Source organism: Nyctereutes procyonoides, unplaced genomic scaffold (assembly GCF_905146905.1).
Source record: "Nyctereutes procyonoides isolate TBG_1078 unplaced genomic scaffold, NYPRO_anot_genome, whole genome shotgun sequence".
Lineage (NCBI taxonomy): Eukaryota > Metazoa > Chordata > Mammalia > Carnivora > Canidae > Nyctereutes > Nyctereutes procyonoides.
This window is the reverse complement of record NW_026575121.1, coordinates 56,137,277-56,158,994: the sequence shown is the minus strand read 5'-3', so window position 1 is coordinate 56,158,994 and position 21,718 is coordinate 56,137,277. Positions and strand designations below refer to the sequence as shown.

At 40.5% G+C, this 21,718-nt stretch overlaps 1 protein-coding gene across 1 annotated transcript in view; it reads left to right on the top strand.

The window, feature by feature from the left end:
• The window catches only part of NALF1 (NALCN channel auxiliary factor 1), a 622,100-nt gene extending 603,887 nt beyond the window's left edge, over positions 1-18,213 (top strand). The window contains exon 3 of the mRNA XM_055336028.1: positions 17,924-18,213. Within this exon, the coding sequence (XP_055192003.1) occupies positions 17,924-18,213 (290 nt within the window). The remainder of the gene's footprint in view (positions 1-17,923) is intronic.
• The last annotated feature ends 3,505 nt before the right edge of the window (positions 18,214-21,718 follow it).

Sequence of the window (21,718 nt, the reverse complement as noted above, 5' to 3'; positions counted from 1 at the left end):
ATAATTATGCTTCGTTACTTTTCAATTCTTTAGATAGTATTTGGACTTTTTTACATTGGCTCTTTTTATTTCTCTTCTATGTTGCCTAATAACATCTCCTTTTAATTTAATACACCATCTTTTCTTTTTTCCTTCCTTTCTTTCTGTCATCAGCCATGCACCTTCTCCTTTCCCTGCATCTGTTTCTTGTGGGAAACACAGAATTTTTAAGGATGCCGTTTCACCCACATGGGGTAAGACGGCACTAATCAAACAGTGCAGATGTCAAGCAGAGGGGACCCACTGAGCCTCATTTCTCCACACATTAGTTTATATTAGTACTGCCTCTGAGAGGCGTTACTTCGCAACACATTCTTACTATTATTTTTCATACCTTCTCAGTTTAATAGGTCTCCTACCAAACTGATATTCTCCATCTCTCAAATAAGTGTTGTAACTAAATGTTAAATCCTGTTATTTTTCAAAAAAGAAGAAAAAGAAGAAGAAGAAGGAGGAGGAGGAGAATTTCCTGATGTTTTATCTCTATCACTTTAAACGCTTCCTTTGGCTAATTAGCAACCATTGTCAGTCTCCTTTGCATTTTGTTAAAACTTGAGTCTTGTTTCTTCAATGGCAGATGTAAACCAATGACCCCAGAGGGCGACAATCAGAAAGCAAAATAGAAATAATTCAAGATGTCATTGGATAAAATGAATCATAATTACATCGCTCCACCTGGCATTGTAACTAAGGAAATAAACAATTAATGTGCTGCTGCCTGAGATGTTCCCTTTGGCAATCAACGTGCCCGAATCTCACTTAATGGAAAATATGTGTGAATATAAGATATAACCTTAATTTTAATGGAAGCGTGCCTTCTATCAATGAGTGCTAGCTTCTTCAAATGGATCTATCCCCCATCTGCCAAATCCCCAACTGCCCACCACCAACGTCCCTGCTTCCAATGTTTCTGTAATTCCTTTCTGAAAATAGTTATCTTAAATTGTTTTATTTTCCTTTGAATGCCCTACTTTATTTTTTTTAAGATTTTATTTATTTACTCATGAGAGACAACAGTGAGGCAGAGACACAGTCAGAGGGAGAAGCAGGCTCCCTGCAGGGAACCCTATGCAGGACTGATCCTGGATCTGGGACCACACCCCAAGCCAAGGGCAGACACTCAACCACTGAGCCACCCAGGCGCCCCTGTTAAATTAATATTAACTCTCAAATACAGAGACCAATGTTCTTACCTGGTCCACAAACTGTCTTGTATATTGACTTTTCTTTGGAGTCAATTCTTTGCAAACTTAAGTTTTGGCATTTGTTTTGAGTAAAGACATTTTGACTGAAGTCACAACTGTTTTTGTTCACATTTAATGTTTCAAAAACTGGTACATCAAATTGGGAAAATAATTTCCCCCTAGCTCATTGAAAAGAAAGCCTATTTTTGAAGTCAGGATCTACTTATGAGGTGTTTCCCTGCCTTGAAGCCATTAACGTGTGTCTGCGCATGCATGAGTGTACACAGACGTTGGGATAGTTCTATATGGGCTCTATTACAGAGAAAGTCTGGTTTTCTTTTTAGAAAGAAAAGCAGGAAATGTTGTTCGTACTCTAAAAACACTGACGGATCAAAGCATTAGCAAAACTGTCTCTTCAATTACAACTCATGGTTTGAGACACTGCAGCCCTAGAATTATTTATATAGTTTCCTGTTTGCAAGGATATTTCCTTTGCAGACTCATAGGTACGAAGGATTTCCAAATTAGAAAAAGGACTGTGGGATATACACTAAACAATGACACTGATTTATAACCAGTGGGCCCACCGTGCCATTTCCCAGAGGAAAATAACAAAAATAAATAGAAACGGAGAGTAATAGGTAATGTTCTTAACAAGGACCATACAGTTTTCTTCATGGGGCTTCTTGGGCAATGCTGCTGAGCTGGCTAGTGCTAAGCACGAAGTCACAGAAACATCTATGAGAGAGAGCCAACGTTTTCACATCCTCCTGTGATGTGAATTCCTATGACACACTTACACAAATTTTTCTGAATCTCTGAAATGTACTTCATGAAATTCCTCCAACACTCTTCCCATCTGTGACAGCAGTGTGACCAGAGAAGTGAAAGCATCTCGCAGCAATGTTGGTTCATAGTGAAGAAAGAGAAAGAATTAAGATTTTTATTCCGTTCTCTGATGACTCTTGTAGGCACCACTTGAGTCCCAGGTACTTGGTAACTTATGAGAGACAAGAAGAGGAACATGAGTCTTTCTATCCCAACAGTACCCATGGACCTGAACCCTGCCTTGTTTTGAGACTTTGTGCAGACCCAAATAGTTGCACTGTAGCCTGGAATCCATATGGCTCTCCTCCACACCATCCAATAAAGCCTCCTTCAAGGACGCCAGCAAAGGATTCATTGGGGAGGGATTAGAAAATTAAAATGATACAATTGGTGAGAATGTATCTTTTTTGTCCATTTTTTTTTGCTTTTCTATTTTCTTATAATACATTTTTAAAAATTAAGAACTCACTTATAACTATTTTCTGGCAAATAACAATGTGAAATGTGATATTTAACAGTGTGTGTCAGATTTCTGTTTATATTATATTCCCTCCGGCTGCAGACAGTCTTTGTTTTTCTAGCACAGTCCTGGAAAACTTTAGGACCCATTATCAAGACATTTTCAAATGCCCAATTTATTTCCCGACTCAGTTTATGGCCTTAATGAATGAGTGAATTCTCTGTAGAATATCTCTGCCATTTTAATGTGGGCTTTTGATTTTCATTTCATTTAGCATCATTTTCAGTTTTTAGAGCAATTTATAGTCTAGTTAATGCAGAGTTAGCTTTCAATGTTGAATGGCCTTTATATAACCAGGTATTTGTGCTTTGTCATCTAATATACTCAACTTACTGAAACGTTCTCTTACAACTCCAGATACATTATTCTTTGCGTCTTTCCCCTCATCAAACAAATACTTATTATTCTTTGGGGGATAAACAGCCTGCTAGGTGTTTAGATCACCAAGATGGCATGAAGGAGTGATCCTTATTCTCAAATGTCAACTAGAAGAAAAGTAATATAATGCTGTTAATATTAGATGCCAGACCATGCTAGCATTTGTTCATCATAGTGATCTGAGACACCTCCACTGCTCCCCTCAAAAAACTACTCAAATGTATACCTTAAATACCTAAAATTTACCCTTGCTTAAAAAAAGATACTATAAAAATTATAAATATACAAATACTCACAAATTTGATTCTATTTACTTCCGTAGATGGTCATTATAATTTGGTCATTATGATTTCTAAATTTCTTAGCTTGACTTCTCATTTAATATTGTCTTACCAGCCCAATTATAAAAGAACCCTAGAAAACTAGCAAATTCCCAAGAGATAACTTATTTCTATTATTTTTACCTTAAAAAGGGTGGACACTGGGATCCCCGGGTGGCTCAGCAGTTTGGAGCCTGCCTTAGGCCCAGGGTGTGATTCTGGAGTCCCGGGATCAAGTCCCACATCAGGCTTCCTGCATGGAGCCTGCTTCTCCCTCTGCCTGTGTCTCTGCCTCTCTCTCTCTCTGTGTCTCTCATGAATAAATAAATAAAATCTTAAAAAAAAAAGGGTGGACACAATTTGGATACTGGTGTTGATTTTGTATTTTTTGTATTTCCAAATAAATCCTACATTGTGTTCATGTGAAATTACTCTTCTAGCCAATATAAAATGAAGAGATACTAAAACTGAAACACTAAGTTCTGCAACACTAAGGATTTACATGATGGCAAAAATTATCTTGGTAATGAGTAAACCATTGCATTGCCAAACCATGGGTGTAACTAATGGTCCAAGCTGGCAAGCTGAAGCCAAAATTTTATGTCCCATGTGTCTCCAAATCTTATCAAAATTGAAATAAGAACTATAAAATGAAACATATTTGTAGAAGCAACAGAACCATTTTGTTTTGTTTTGTTTTGTTTTGTTTTACCAAGTGGGACACTATTAAAATGCAGACTTACAATTTTTTTTTTTTTTCCCTGTGGAAGAGCAAAGGCAGTTGTAAGATTTTAGAACACAGCCAGAATTGGGAGCAGGCTCTAAGAGACCCCACAGCGGGGAAGGGTATCGTTCTTCCATCAGGACACTCTACTGATTGTGGCTTGTTCTGAGGATATAGCAGGATCAGGAGGACACAGAAGCGCTCTGATGAAGTGAAGCTCTCATCAGACACTGAGCCAACTGATTAGTCCATTCCTCCACACGCAGCAGTGTTTGCCCACAAAACACAAGGATCTACCTTCTAATGACATTGAATGAGCTCCTGAGAGGGGTGCAAGGAAGCCTTCTTAGCAATGCCTCTGGAAGTGGTGGAAAGGGAACCTCAGCTTGTCCTTTTCATCCCCATTCACTCACCCAAGAAGAATGCTGCCCTGCAGAGAGACCTGCAGCCTGAAGGCAACAGAGATGGAAACGTTATATGGAAGGGCTGGGACCCACCCAATATAATCTTTTTGGAGAAAACATAACAAAACAAAAGGACACAGAGTGGAAGCAGACGAGGGATTGGCTATCAAAGCAATGTGTGGAAGGACTTTTTCCAGAGTGAAAGAAAAATACGGTTTTAGTTGCAAGGAGCTCAGTAGAAGCTATAGAGAAACCATAGGCAAACATATCTTCTTGAGATTTTATAGTAAAACAGATACATGCAACATCCAAAAAGGTTTCACTGAAGATAGCAAGCTCCCTGTGAAACGAGACGGATGCTGACATTAGTGTGGAGGCAGGGTGTGGGACTCCTTGGTCTTCTCCCCCAATAATATGCCTGTGGGCACATGACAGAAAGCATTCTGCATGTGGAATTAAGGTTGCTAACCAGCTCATATTAAATCTTCCTAAAAATAGGAAGATTGTCCTGGGGGATCCCTGGGTGGCTCAGCGGTTTAACACCTGCCTTTGTGCAGTTTGGAGCCTGCCTTAGGCCCAGGGTGTGATCCTGGAGTCCCGCGATTGAGTCCCGCATCGGGCTCCCGGCATGGAGCCTGCTTCTCCCTCTGCCTGTGTCTCTGCCTCATTCTCTCTCTCTATGTATGTCTATCATAAATAGATAAATAAATCTTTAAAAAAAAAAAAAACAGGAAGATTGTCTTGGGTCAACCAGGGGGGCCCAACGTCATCACAGAAGAGAGAAGTGCAGGGCCAGAAGGATGAGTCATGAGGATCAGAGAAATGGGAGGTGGGAAAGACTCAACTCCACTGTTACTAGATTTCAAAATGGGGAAAGAGGCCACCAGCCAGGGGGATGAGGTGGCTTCTAGAAGCAGATCTCTAGTCAACTGCTGCAAGAAAATAGGGATCTACAACCACAGGAGAGTAAATTTTGCAAATGTCCTGAATCAGCCTGGATAGTCAAGGCCAATTCCTATATTTCAGCCTCACAGAACCCCAAGTGGGGAAGCCAGTCAAACTTGCCCTGGCTTCTGACCTACAGAACTGGAAGGTGAGAAACCCTCCCAGTTTAAGCCACTGTGTCTGTGACAGGTTTTTACAGTAGCAATAGAAAGCCCACACACATCTTGGTACTGGAAGTCTGGGGCTGCATAACAAATACCAGGAAATGTGGAAGCGGCTTTGGAACCAGACCAAGGGGGATGTTGGGAGAAGTTTGAATAGCATGATAACGAAAATCCCAGATTGCCTTGAACTGGATGTTGGTAGAAGTGTGGCATGAAAGACCACTGGCCAGGGCTCAGAGGGAGATGAGGAGGAGAGTGTTAATGGTAACTGGGAACATGTTATGTAGTATTGGGAAGCCTATCAGAATGGGATCCTGCAGAAGCATGGAAGGAAGAGATTGTAAGCGATGGAGTTGGCTCTATGGTGGAAAAGATTTCCCAGCAAAGTGTTTCAGGCTACATCTGTAGCCTGGTGTTTTCTTGCTGCCTAGAATAAAATGCAAAAAGAGACAGATAAATTGAGGGAACCATTAAACAATACAAATCCAAGATTTGATAATTTGGGAAAATCTCCATCTTCCAAGATGGCAAGAGATAAAAAAATGTCCTGTCAGGAAAGCATGATCCGGAGAAAACAAAACAGAACAGAACAGAGGGTGTGGCAGCACAACCAATGCCAACACCTCAGAAAGTCTGAATGTTCCACGTACGCAGTTATACAGAGGCTCTTTGAAGAGGTGACAGGTGTGACTCAGAGATCCTCTCAGCCATCTGAGCAGGGGCCAAAAACAGCAAAGGGATTATCTAGGAAAGATCTGTGGAGGCGCTTCTTGTCGAGAGAGAGTGAATCCTTGTGACACAGACAAGAGTCTCACATAGTTATCAAGAATTCATATCAGCAAAAACACTGCCAGCTTGGACTGGAAGGGACAGACAGGATGGAAGGAAGAAAGGGAGTCAGACACCCCCAGCCACACTAATGAAACTACTCAGCTGTACACATGTGCCATTTGTCATAAAAGAGGAAGGATGGTCAGAGGGCAGAGCTCTGGGCCCAGAGGGGAAGCTGAGAACCACACAGGATTATTCCCAAGCCTGGAAACCAAATGGAGTTTGTGGTGCTGGCCTTCAAAACTGAATTGGACGATGACGTTTTTTCCTGCCACTGTCTTCATTTATGACGCTGAGTGTCTGTAAGTCCTAGCCTGTGCTTGTCTCAACGTCTCAACATTGGATGCTGGGAGCAGATAACTTGCTTTCTACAATCTCCACAGATGGAGATTGTGCCCCAGGACGGATTACATTTAGAATCACATCCATACCTAATGTAGGTGATTTGGGTCAGGAAATTTGAGGATTTTGAACTAAGATCTAGAGGTTTCCATACTTTGAGTTGCTGCTGTTTTGGGTGGAGACATTTGGAATCTTTGGATGTGGTTTGCATGTGGCATGGATGTGAAACTTTGGAAGCCAGAGGGCAGAGTGACAGACTGAGTAATGCCTTCCTCAATGAAAAAGATGCCTGTGACCAATCCTTGGAACCTATGAACATACTGCATGGCAAAAAAGATTTTGCAGGTAGGATTGAGGTTATGGACTTTGAGGTAGAAGATCATCCTGGATATCTGGGTGGGCCCATTCTGATCACATGAGCCCTGAAAACCACAGAAGAAGGCAGACAGTCAGTCAGAGACAAAGTATGAGAGGCAGGAAAGTTGACACTAAAGGAGGGTTAGAGAGAATGAGTAGGACCCACAGATCATTGCTGGCTTGGAAGGTGGAGAAAGGGACCACCAGCCAAGAAGCAGGGATAGACACCTCCTGGATGCTGAGAGTTACCCTGTCAACAGTGTGTGAGGACTGCAGGACCCCAGTCCTACAAGTAAAGAAAACCAAATTCTGCCAATACACTTAATGGCCTTAGAAGTAAATCCTCCTCAGAATCTCCAGAAAGGAATTCAGCCCTGCCAACATTTTGATTTTAGTTTGTGAACACAGGCCAGGGAAACCAATCAGCCTTGCTAGACTTCCCACAGGAGTGTGAGTAGATGAATGAGTGCTGGTTTCACCGCTGAATGTGTGGTGAGCTTTTACTCATCAACAGGAAACACATACAACTAGAACCTTCACCACTAGATGCTGAGATACAGCCAACTGATGCCTCAAAAGTTATTAGAACCAAAAAGATTGTGAACTAGGATCTATACCTGACAAACTGTCTTTCAATTATGAGAATGAAGTTTTTTTGTTTAAATTAAATATGTATACTCTTGAAAGTTTACCTTCCACACATCCCATCTGGAACAGAATTTAAAGTTTTACTCTAATCAAACAAAAGAGTAGCCTGAGAAAGAGGATACTGTAGGATCTTGTGGTGGTGGTATAGTGGAAATCACTCATGAGATAATATGTGCAACAAAAATATCCTGCTCATATTAGAACATTGAAACTGGTATGATTATGAGACTGGATGGGTCAGTGATACAGGGAAGAAGTTAAAACATTTTTTTCTGATTCTATGAAAAAATGCAAGACAACTAGAACCTCAGGAAAAATGTGCAAGAGAATCATGAGTCATATATCAAGGAATCTAAAATTTTCATCATTTTTATGAATTGTTGAAGCATAAAAAGTGAGAATCTGTTTTTCCTAATATGTAAATGATGTTGAGTAAGAGTATTGTAATGAAATAGGATTAAATGAATTCTCAGGATGCACTTTTTTTTCTAACTTTCAATATTCAAAATTAATGTACATAACACATACACACAGGAAACTTTAGTTTTAGAGAAAAAAAAAACAATTATTGGCCACCTTTCGGGATCAGGGGAGGAGCAAAGAACTGTAGTGGGTTCTTTAGTGGGTCTAAAAATCACTGGATTAAGAAATAGCTGAAGGAATTTGTTGTATAGAGTCACAGAGATAATCATTCCCAACACAAAAGCAAACCAAAAGCAGATACAATCCATCAGAAGTGTTTATCCTTGGAGAACAGGATTAGGATTGAAGAGAAAGGTAATTGTTTGCTTTCCATTTTATGCTTTATGCTGTTCCAGGGTTTTTATTTCCATACTCATGTAATAATTTTCTCATTACCATTATTGCTCATTTATTTCAAAAACATTTATTTTTTTATGATGAAAATGCATTCCAGTTAAAGTCTCCTGGGTGGGCATAAGTAAAAGGTTATCATGCAGTCTTATCCTTAGGACCTTTAACAATTCCTCTTCAGAAAAAAAAAAAAAAAAAAAGGAGCAGACAGTAAGTGGCAAAGTAAACAGAAGCATCTGACTTCCCCACTCCTGACTCCAGTGAAATAACCAAGGGAACATGACAACTGTAGGCCATTAGAAAGGGGCCTCCTAGCCACCCAGAAACAGAGCCATTTCTTTAAGAGGAATAGAAATCAGATCAGATTCAAGCACACTGGGGACTTGCTTGCAGTTCTCCCTCGGGAGAAAGTGTGAGCACTGTTGGAGGGAAAACACGGAGATCTGTGATCCACAAGTCCTTATTTGGAGGAAAATGCTTTACAGAGTTGAGAGAGAGCTGGTCAATGTTCCACTGGATTTTCTGAAGCCAGTGCTGACCCTAGGCATTCTCCACAGCTGTGCAGGGGCCCTCAGGACAGGGCATGGGCTTCTTCTGAAATGCAGCCCCGAGGAGGTGTGGGTGGTCACAGGAAAGCAGATTCAGAAAAGACGCAGGTGAAAAGAACTAACTGGGGAAAGGTTAGCCAGAGCCCTGAATCCCTTCCTGTACTTCTAACAGCATCCTCAGGGGAGTGAGATGTCAAACTAAATAAACTACAAAGCTACTCCAGCTGTTCTGGAGGCAAATGGAAACATATCTTTGTTCAAAGATAAATATACAGAATATTATTTCCTAGGGCTATTGTAAGAAAAATGTCTCACAATTCTGGAGGCTAGAAGAAGTCCAAGATGAATGTGTCATAAGGTTGGTTCCTTTTGAGGGATGAGAGGGACTGTCTGTTCCACTCTTGACTCCTAGCAGATTGCTGGGTTTGCCAGCAATCTCTTGTTTTCCTTGACTTGTAGATGCCTCACCCCTTCACATGACTTTCTCCCTGATCTGTTCCAGTCTTCCCTCTATCCATGCCTGTCTCTGGGTCCAATTTCTTTTTTTTTATTATTTTAAATCTATGGACACAGATCACATTGGACTAGATATCACATAGTGACCTCATCTTGATTAAGTCTCTTAAGACCTTCTTTCCAAATCAGGTCACATTCTGTAGTACTAGGTTCTAGGTCTTCAACATATCTCTTTGGGGGACTTGATTCAACCTTTAACACACAGAAAATGAAATATGGAATCTAATTAGAATATACTTTACATGGGAGGAGGAAGACAGAGTTTGAGAAGAAGAATGATAGAGCACATATTTGAGAAAAGTTACTATAAGGGTAATTTTAGACTGCATCTACTCAATAAAATTCAAGAACATATAGGACCTTTAAAACAAAGGGAGAAGAGTAAAAAGGGAATTTGGCTGAGAAGCAGGCAACCATAACACTAGGTTTAAGTTAAAAAAAGACAGTATTGCAGGGCAACAAAGAAAATTTGCAAATACATTATAGATGTATAGTATCAACCATCTAGAAATTGGAATAAGCCAAGGGGAGGGATGAGCATGTAGGGGCAAGGCCCAAGGCAGAAACCAAAAATGTAGAAATGGTGACAGGGAATGTGATAAGTTGAAAACATACAAAACATAAAACCGAGAAAAGAAACAATAAAAGAAACGATGAGAAATATCTTTCCTGAGCTTCAGGACACTCATTGGCAGGTTAAAGTGATTCCTCCCATTCTGGAAAAATTTTTTAAATGAGATTAAATTCAAAACATTCCTGAATTTTGAGAGTGAAGGAGGTATCCTACAAGCTCCAGGGAGAAACTACCATATTTGACCACTGACATTTCATGTCCCTCAAAAAGAGTGGATGGCATCCATGGACGTGTCTGTTCTGCAGGCATCTCTCTCTCATCTCAGTACGTGGCTGGTGGGACCGGCAAGGATGATCAGAACAAGTCCAGGATTGTGTCACAACCTGATGGCATTGAACTGAGAGAACCAGATGAGGAAGTCCTGTGTGTGCATATGCATAAAAAGACAGCCAAGCCTTCCTTCCCCTGCGAGGTGTGCAGCAGGGAGTTGAGATTACAGTGCTCATCTCCACCACATGAGGACATGTCCCTTTCTGATGACCAATCCCGTGATTCATGTCACCTGGTGTACCTTGTATTTCATGAAAAGGGCTTGAATTTTTCCACTATTACTCCTACCATCTGTTTTTATCCTTTTAATTTTTCACCTAAATCAGCTCCTGTGAGTTTCTGTTAATTGCAGCCACATAATCCCTGAATAAGATCGATATAAAGCAATATGCAGGTATTATTAATAATTAAGAGGAGACAGGCTATAAAATGAGTAATGTGACAATAATTGAGTTTAAAACATCTGATGGTAGCCAAAAATGATACAGAATGAGGTGTTGAAGGAAACAAAATTTTGTTAATTTCTTTATCAGTGATCCTGAATTACAAAAAAAATAGGTTCAACTATTTATGTTTTCTAAAAGCCAAGGTCTAGTAGAATTGACAACAGCAAGCATTTAGGACATTATGAAAAAACAGCATTTAAATATGCTTACATAGAAAAAGATAGAAAAAAGTAAAGAAACATTTTTAAACGTTTGGAAATGCTATTATATGATGATAAAAGCAAGATCAAGCACTACAAGTCTGACAGTAAATGTAAGTGGATTAAACTCTCCTTTTTCAATCATTGTGAAATTCTTATAGATAGAACACAGTACAGAGAAAATATAGAGATCAAGAAAAATTAAAATAATGGACAAAGATATATCAGATGACTGTGCTAATATGCATGAAGTTTACATTAATACTGGACATATGTTCAAAACAACAACAGAACAAAACCAACAAAACTTCACCAAAAAAAGTATATGTATGTACTTTGTAAGAACAAAGAGTATCATGTTTTCTTGATTAATAGTAAATGTCTAGTGAAAAATATGAAGTTATTAATTTTCTTTACCTACTAACTTAGTAGCCAAATGTATAAAGCAGAATCATCAGAAATGGTTGAAGAAGACACATTTCTCAGTTGATGACATTCTGAATAAGAAAATAATATATAAACATAAAGATTAAGCATTGTTACTAATGTTAATATTTGCAAAAAATAATAAAGGTGATAATTTTACATAACATGAAGAAAATCCACAAAGAAAGCAATTAGGGAAAAACTTTTTAAAGGCCACATTCTTGAAATTAAGGTAAATAAAACCTGAAATTAGTGACAAAAATAGTTTTGGAAATGTATCAGTGACATTATTTAAAAGCCATAAAACACTCTTTTAAGTCATTTAGATATAAAAGGAAATGGGTATTGCAATTACAGAATATGGAAAATCACTATATATTAAAACATAAGAAAATTGGCTGAAGCTATTCTCAGATGGAAATTTAGATCAGTAACTAAGTTATTAAGGAAAAATATGAATTTAAATGAATAAAGTGGCACTCAATTCAATATAGTTAGAAGGGGAAATAATAAATGAAAATCAACCAAAAGATAAAAATAATTAAGAAATCGATGTATTAACGAACAGAATATATCAATGTTCAAGAGCTATATCCCTGATAATGCAAAACAAAGTGGGCAAAAAAAATCTTGAAAATCTTACCAGGGTCAAAAAAAGATGAAACAAAGTTTAATGATGAAGGAGAGGATTAGAAAACTAGTTTTAAAATATGTGTAGTTCTACATGGATAAATGTAAAAGTCTCAATAAAAAAAAGCTATTTTTAGAGAAATATGAATGATCAAACTTGTCACAAAACAATCTTGACAGATTAATAGCCATGAAAGAAATTGTAAAATTATGAAAATTACCTTAAAGAAAGACCTTATAGCTAGAAAGTTTTATAGATTCCATGCCATATAAATTACTCTAGAGCTACTAAAACTCAATAGTAATGTGTATAGAATACGCATTTATAGCATATGCATATTACATATACAATCTCACTTAGTAATATAAACACAACATTTAAAATCAATACTACCCAATCAAATAAAGAATAACATGGTATAGTCACACATGCTGAATAGACTTTTCCATATGAAATATAGAAATTACATGCACACTCTGTGTGTATATATGTGTCTGTATTAATTAAAAAGTTGGGGAAACAAAAAAAAAAGTTGGGGAAACCAATTCCAGCAGTTTCTTTTTGTTTCTTTTTTCCTCCTATCAAAGTCAGATTTGGAGTGATTTCCTCTCTTCTTTTTACTTTACTGTTTTTTTTTAAGACTTTTGCATTCAGAAAAATTTTAAGTATATCACTTGTTCAGATGTCTGAAAAAATTAGTCTCATATATGATGGTAAAAGGTAAATTACCTAGATAACAAAGGAATATATGTGGTTATTTTAAGGATTTCCTTAGAATATTTGGCTTTCCTGTACTTAGACGATATTTATAATGACCATACTAGAGTAATTGTTTTGAGCTATGAAAAATAAGGTTTTTCCCATTGAGTGGCTCAGATGAATGGGAAACAGTAAAATAATTTGAATTGGATGTTCCTTAAAGTCTTTTTTCATAATAGATTCTGATTCCACTATTTATCCCAACTTAGAATAGGAATAATAATTATTATGTGAGATTTTACTATCTGCCAGGCACTCTTCTCAGCAATTTATGTATATTATTTAATTTTCAAAGAAATCTCATGAGGTTGGTACTCTAAGCTAGCATAATAATTGCTATTATTATTATTATTATTATTATTCAATGTCAAATAGCAACTAATGATTCATCAGAGATTGCAAATAGAGCATTTTGTAAGCAAAATGTATCAGAACATTTCATTCACTGAAAATTTCCTCTTTTCCTTTCGAAACCCCAATCAGCTATATACCTGTGCAATGAAATGATTGCTTGAGAAATGATTTTCATTTGGAAATAAGTTCTCGAGGTCCCTTGAATGATGTGGAAGAGTTAGATGCTTTGGGTAGACTTCCCAGGAAATGCATCTGTATGCAGGTGGTTCATCGGGAAAGTGTATCTGTGAGAGAGTCAGGAAAGAAAGGTTGGGCAGGGGGTCAGTATCCGAAGCTGAGATGGCCCTTCACAGATGCTCTGATGACTGGAAGTGGCTGCCCAGAGGCTGGGAGATAGTTTCTGGGGAAACACTGAGGCAGGATCCACCTGCCAGCAGCATTCCTAGCTAGGGGAATGGATCTGAGATGGAACAGAGTAGAATGGGGCAGAGAAGAGTGCAGTCATGTTTTCTATGCAGACTCAACAGGAAAGAAATTATTTTTAGGCATAAATCTGAAAGAATGGAAGAATGGAGACAACAACCAGAACCTCTTAGAAACTAGAACAAAAACTGGTGCCCAGTAAAGGGTTTGTTGAAACCTTTGCTGACACAGCAGAGGGGAACCAGGAAGCGGGATTCACATCCCAAACTCTCCAGACACAGGGACAGAGGGCAGCCCATACTGTGAAGGCAGCAGCAGAGTGAGAATAGGGTGGAAGGTAGAAATCTGTTTAGACGCCATCAGATCTGCATAGCCCATGCCCGCCTCTCCAACCCAGCACTTGCTCTCCCCAACCCCAGAGAAAAGCATTTACCCATTTCTTTATGCAGGGAGGACTATTTTTAGGAGATGGTTGGAGAGAGTTGTTGGGTTGGGTGCCACTAGGGTGGGGAGGTTTGGGGAGGGACCCAAAATGTGGGTTAAATGAATGTATACACACTGGGTGGAGACCCTCCCATCCCCAGCTATCTTCTCCCATTTGATTTTCAGCACAGCCTCTGTTCTCCTGGACAGATAACACTGGCTATTTTCTAGGAAATCTCACCAATGTAAAGGGAAGAAATGAACAAGTTTTTCCATTTAAACAGTTCAGGCAGGTTCCCTCAACAGGCCACTCACACTCCTCCTTAGGTGTCCTGATTTGCAATGCTTTTCACTGTGGGCGTTCAATCAAGAATGCATAGGCTTCCCACATAAAACATAAGAAACAAAGAAGAAAAAAGTGGCTCAGAGAAAACAGAGCCCATCCAGGGAGGAAATAAAACATGAAAAATACAAGCCCTGCAAATATCTCAGGGATAAAAGGATATGTTGAAACTGTGAAATGAAAACAGTTCAAAAAAAGAAAGAAAAAAAAGAAAGAAAAAAAAAAGAAAGAAAGAAAGAAAGAAAGAAAGAAAGAAAGAAAGAAAGAAAGGAGAAAGGAATAAAGAAAGAAACAAAGAAAGAAAGAAACAAAGAGAAATCCAACATTCAGAGTTCATAAAAGAGCTCTCGGAAATTAAAATGTGATAGAAAAAAAAAACACAATAAAATCATTACATGATAAAGCTCCCTGAATCCTCCAGAAAGTAGAGCAAAGAGATGAAGTGGCATAAAAGTAGGAGAGCTGAGATCAGAGAATTACAGGACAGTTCCCAGAGGCCTGATGAAGGAAGGCAGGAGTCATGCTCAGCAATCTGAAGGATAAGAATTTCTGAACTGGAATTCCATGCTTAGCCAAACAAGCAGTTAAAGACAAGGTAGAATAAACACATTTTTCGACATGCAGCGTCTTGGATATTTGCTCCAATGGACTTTCCTTAGGAAGATGCTAGATGCCACAGTCCCCCAAATCGAGAAAGGACACGTAGGCTATTCCTGAATAGGAAACCCAGAGAGCGGGGATGCAAGCATCCCCCGCGAGGGCGTTCACTGAGACAGTCGGGCTGGAGGTTGGGCGCCAGGCATAAAACAACAGGTCCCAATGGTAGAAGACTCCAGGAGGAAAGATAGAACACCCTATTTTGCTGGAACAGCTGGGAAGTACTTGAGGTTGAAGTAGTAAGTACTTAGGAAGCTGTAAGATAATTATTATCTTAGGAAAACCAAAGCTGTAAGTTACAGAAAACTCAAGTTGACTGTGTGTCTGAGTTAAGATCTGTTTTTTGTCGTATCCTAATAAAGAGAACTTTGTTGAATGACTACCGTGCAGGGACGACGGGGGTGCATAGGAGCTGAAAAATGAGTATTGATGATGTTGCTGTCATGTGTCCCAGGGGGAAATCTATGAAGACAACAAGTGAAAAATCAAGAAAAGCATAAAACAGGTTATTTGCAGAAATGTAGCTAAATACAGAAAGAGCGAAAAGAGGTTCAAGTACTTGCCTCTGAGAAGGAAGAATTGGGGATGGGGGAGGTGGAGGCATTTAAAAAAATTTCTTGTGGAATTGTTTGATTATTCATATATATGCATGTATAACCCTGAAAGAAATTCTTACTAAAAGGTTGCACAAGGGGAAAAGGAACTGTATGAATTTTATCAGTCGAGAAGAAGAGTACATTTATTGGCCTGAATGAACTGCTTTATTCTCTATGAAATGACTTTAGTCATAGAGTTTGCTAGTCAGCAAACTAGCTTCTGAGTTTGGGAGAGCTTCTTACTTGGATGAAATCATTAAATATATTCTTGTTATATTCTAAAATGTTGATCTAAATGACCTTTAGATTTCTATTCTTATGATCTTAACTATAAACTCTCTTCTTTGTAGAATATAATTTTGGAAAACGTATACTTCAATAAATGATTAGCCTACTAGTGAGGTATCGTATGTGAAAAAAAGAAAATATCATACATTAAAAATGTCGGAGCTGCAGACCTCATTAATTCAGTTTTTTTTCCATATTCTATCTAGGAGAAGGTGAAGTTTACCTTTGAATGCCTAAGAAGAAATGAATATTGTAAGCATCATTATAAGGATATCTTGGTCATTTCTTTAAAAGAAACTGAAGATTGTAGTATATAATATTGTATTTAATAGAGTCTCTTTTTTTTAACAAATATATATCGAGTGTATTCATGTAATAAATGCTTGTTAAGGATCTATTTTGTTCAGGCATTCTACTACGTATTGGGAACACAAAGCCAAAATACATAGTTCTTGCTTTTAAGGTGACAGATGAATAAGGAAATTGACATAAAACTAGCAAGTGTGCTGGAAAGGACACATAACAGTGGCTCCATTGAAGAGTTAACGTAGAGTGGACTTGCAGCCCAGGAGAGAGTGTAGACTTCATACAGGGAATTTCAGGGGAGTTGAACTTGAAGCATAAATGAGAGTAAAGTCCGTGGACTGATGGGAAAGAATCCAGGACCAAAAAGCAGTCTTGGGCAGTGGTGAAAGTATCATGTGTTCCGGGAAGAGCCAGTAGCTCAGGATGTCCTGAAGCACAGGTCAAGGAGTCTGAAGAGATGGGAAAAGACATTTTAGATTGTATTATGTAGGTGGAGGCAATGAGACACTATTAATAGCTGTTATTATCAAGAGCGAACATTTTCAAATGACTTCTCCATGCTAGGCACTAAGCCCAGGTCTTCACATACCAAATCTTACTTAAAACTACTCTATCCTCACTTCGAAAGTTTCAGGCTTGAGGATAGCACAATACAATTTGTGTAGAAACTTTATTCTACCATTCTTGAGAAAATGTGGCTGTCGAGTGAAAAGAAAAAAAAGACACAGAATGGTTTAAGTAGCTACTTAACAACATCACATATAACAGGGCAAGGGACAAGATCGGAAAGATAGAGGTAGCCAAGCGTTTTATTCTTTTTACCACTTTGAAAGTTTCTAGAATATCCATCAATCAATTTAAAAATGAGAACAATGTCTTATTATAGAGGAAGAGGGGAAAGGAGGGGGGAGAAAGAAGGGATTTGGGGGGGTAGGGAAGAAAAGAGAGAGGGAGCAAAGGAGACAGTCATTCACGGGGAGGCAGGTGCTGGAGGAGGGGAGGCTGGAAACAGAACTCCTAGAGGGACGGGGAGACCCTTCCGGCAATGTCCAGGCACAGGATAGGCATCCTTCAGCAGAACAGCAAACGGAAGAATCAGAGCATAATTTACCAAATAAATCCAAAGGAAAGCCCCCCCCCCACCCCGCCCTTGGATGCTCGGGCGGCAAGAAGGAGAGCGAGGACCCCTGAGGTTGGGGAGACCAGTGAAGGCGGTTCCCGAAGCTGTGATGCTGTGATTGGGGGGTTGTTTGGCTTAGCACAACCAGTTACTAGCTGTGGCTTTGGGCGATGCACCAGTTAATCATATTCCTGGTGAAGAGAAGGGGTGGTGGTACGATCCTGGGCACCCAGCGGGTACTTCCCCTGGTATGAGCTCCAGGGATAGGGAAAGCACAGTGAGGCATTTGCAAAGACGGGCCTGCGCACAGTTGACGGACCATGCACCCACATGGTCTCCGCTGGCCTCTCCTTTACAAAGGGCTCCGGGCCGCAGCCAGGTTTTGTGGCTCAGAACTGAGAGAGTTGACAGCTTCTGTCTCCTGGGAGCTCCTCCCGGCAGCTCGGCCTTGCGCTTAACCGCACCCTGTCTTCCTCCCGTCCCCAGGGCTCTACGAAACCTTCCTAACCAACGATGAACCCGAATGCTGTGATGTCAGGAGAGAAGAGCGCCCGAGCAAGCCCTCCAGAGGGACGCTGGGGCCCGGCAGCGCCTGTCACAGGACGTCGCCCACAGTGTCATCGGCAGGCAGACTGTGCCACAGCAGACTCAGACTGTGCGTGCTCGTGCTGATCCTGCTGCACACAGTGCTCACGGCCTCCGCGGCGCACAACGGCACGGCGCTGGGCCTCGGGGGCGTGCAGGCGCTGCACGAGGGCTCGCCGCGCGACGAGTAGCCCGGGGGCGCGGGGGCGCGGGGGCGCGGGGGCGCGGGGGGGCGGGGCGCGGGGGCGCGGGGCGCGGGGGGCGGGGCCGCCGGGGCGCCCCCAGCCGCTGCCCCAGCCCCGGCCCCGGCCCCGGCCCCGGCCCCGCCCCGCCCCGCCCCCGCGCCAGCCGCCGCTCGGACCCACCCTCGGGGCGTTCTTACCCTCTCGCCGCTGCCCGGGAGGCCGTTAGGGAAAAACTGAAGATGGGCCTGGATCCAAACGAGGACGCAAACACAGCTTTTTATTGACTAAAAGGCTGTAAAGTGACTTAAATTTCTCACACCATTTTATACACTGTGTTTTAATGTTTGGAGGTTTTATTTGCTTTCCTTCGGTTTGGATTTATTTGTTTTGTTTTAATCTTCTTTTTTATTTCTTTTTTTTTATTTTTTGCACTCGTTACTACAGGATTTATTTTCGGGGATGGTTTCTCAGAGGTAAACTAAGTCTTCACTGTCTCTTTCTCTCTATCTATATATATATTTCTAGTCATTGTGTGTGTTCATCAGATAGTTCTGTCTCTATGTCCTGTCAGTTTCTATTAGAGGAATGATCGCTATGACCTCACGGTATAGCAAAATACAACAACAACAACAACAAAAAAAATCATAAAAGATAAAAAAAGACAAAAAAAAGAAAACAACAAAAAATACAAATAAAAAAAAAAAAAAACCCCTAACTCTTCCCTCCTGCCTCCAGACCCCACGGCCCTCCCAGCACCTCCCCCTCCCCCTCCCCCTCCCCCCGCCCCCAGCCTCCCCTGCCCCCCCCCCCCGCCCCCAGCAGACAACGTGGCTTGCTTCTGTTTGTGCAGCCGCAGTGCGGGCGCGCGCGCTCCGGGGCTTCGGGCCGCAGCGGTCCGCCCCACCGGGAGCAGAACAAGGGGTTCCTTTTTAGCTGAACAAACAAGTGCTCTCCATGGTAGGCGGAATCAGACACTTAACACATTTTTATGTTGACAACAAAATAAAAGCAAAGAAAACCACCGTGAACTATGTTGCTCCAGTTCCCCTTCTCCGAGCCCGCCCCCCCCCGCCCGCTGCCCCCACCCCAGTCGGGATGCACGAGGCTGGAAGCCCCCCCTGCAGGACTGCAGGCAGCCTTTCGTGCACATCTCGGTGTGGGGGGGCCTTTGAACGACAACAGAGGGTCTGAGGACACAAATCTGGGTTTCTTTCTCCTCTCTGTGGTTGTGGAGGAGACCGTAGAGATGCTCCAACACCTGCAGTATACAGAGTATGTACGATTTTACCCCAGTATCTCCCCAACCCATAATTTAAAATTTTCCAGGTATAAAGTGTATGCAATTCTGCATTATCACAAAAGAACTTGTTAAAAGAAATAGATTAGCCATTTTCATTCAAGTGCAAAAACTTTGTCACTCGAACACGCTCTAGATAGTTGATGAGAAAAGAAGTCAGATCGCTCTGTTTGTATTTTTCTTTTTGTGGGAACATTTCACCTGCTGAGTGTATATGAATTTGCTTTCTAAAAAAAAAGGCTTTTATGAGTTTACAGTAGAATCAGTGGAAGGAAGAGTTCATAAGGGCTGTTTTTAAAAAAACAAACAAACAAACAAACAAAACAAATGATTAAAAAAAAAAACACTTCACATTCCTTCCTATACTCTAACTACATTTGGGAAGTGCACTTCAGATATGTTTGCTGTGTAGCTGGGAGATGAAGGAAAACCATAGAAAAGGTCCTCGTAGCGAACAAAATTTAGTTATTAACTTTATAGCTATGAAATTCCCCCTGGCATTTGTTTTTGTTCAAACAAACTTTAATCTCTGCATCATACTTAACCCTGCGACATGCGTACAGTATGCATATTTTGTTTTGAATAAAAAAATGTTTTGTTCCAGTCTGTTAAGAATATTCAAAAAATAATAAAGGTATTGCTTAATAAAATTGCTAGAATTGTTTAGCAGTACATGCACAAATATTTTACTAGATTCTTCGTTTTAATAGTGTTTTGTTGAGACTGAAAATCCTAAAATGGTCTGCGCAAATACAAAAAAAAAACACCAAAAATCCATAATTCTCCAGTTTTTGTTCCTTTTTTAAAAATGTTTTTTTTTCCCTGGAAATGTTAACACACATTCACAAGTGCATGTGCACGCACACACACACACACACACATAACAGGCACAGTATTTTTAATTTACAGAAATACAGTGCTATTTCTGGGGCCACAGTGGGTGGAAAGAGGGTTGGGGGAACTGAGTTGTGGTGAGTGTTAAACACTCGTAGAAATCAATGTGTTTACAGGCCATCTACTGATAGGCCACAGATTTCTGTGGAATTGGGGGATGACAGAAGTAGGGAAGCAGTGGTTGGAGGGTGAATGGGTGCTGACTCATAAGAAAAGATTTAAGGTGAGCTCTTTTTCAATTGCCCTCTTTAAGGGCTTTAAGACATATGGCTAGGAAGAAGTTTGTTCTGAACTTCCCCTACCTCTGCCATGCAAAGGCCACACCACAGTGCATTTATCCAGTGCTCCTCATGCTTTTGTTTGTGCCATGGGAATTTCCATTCTTTGGGACGATGACAAATCAACACAGATGCAAATTCCACCCACTCTCATGGGAAGAAGTTATTATTTCTAGGCACTGGCAACATGATTGAAAAAAAAAAAAACAGTATCCCATGACAATCAGGGTTCCATTTTCTCTTAGTATCTTTTGCATCTGGTTAATTTTTTTTTTCAAATATAGAGGGATTGGAAGATACCACTGGGCCATGTTTCAGCTTTAGTTTGGGGAAGATGGCAGCCAAAAGAGGGAGACCAAAAACCACCACTACTTTACCAGACAGGTAAGTCCTCCAGAAAACAATTTCAAGGGTTGGGAGAAACAGCACACAGTATTTAATTGTACTGTGAACCTATAATTTAGGTGAGGAAGGGCTGGAAGGGAGAGGGCAGGGATGAGTTACATCCCACACGTCAACCATTAGATTGTCGCTCCTTCTATCTAGTAGGATTCTTTTCTTGCCATATACGTTTATTCTTATTATGTGAAAATAATCTCAGTGCCTGGTATTTAATACTGTAAATGTGTAAGTACTTCCCTATGACATTTCCACTGACACAGGGAACTAAAGCAGCTTTTCCTGGGGTCAGCCAAAGGAACTGAACAGGCAATGACTCCTAGTCAGAGTCAAAAAGCAGCCATTGAAGATGCAAATCTCACTACACCCACATTTAGTTTTTCCACTTGATCAACATACATATGTTAATTCTACACACAAAAAAATTAGGACACTGCACCTTTGCTTTTTTAAGATTTTATTTATTTATTCATGAGAGACACACAGAAAGAGAGAGAGAGAGAGAGAGAGAGGCAGAGACACAGGCAGAGGGAGAAGCAGGCTCCATGCAGGGAGCCTGATGGGGACTTGATCCTGAGACTCCAGGATCACGCCCTAGGCTGAAGGCAGGCGCTGAACCACTGAGCCACCCAGGGATCCCCAA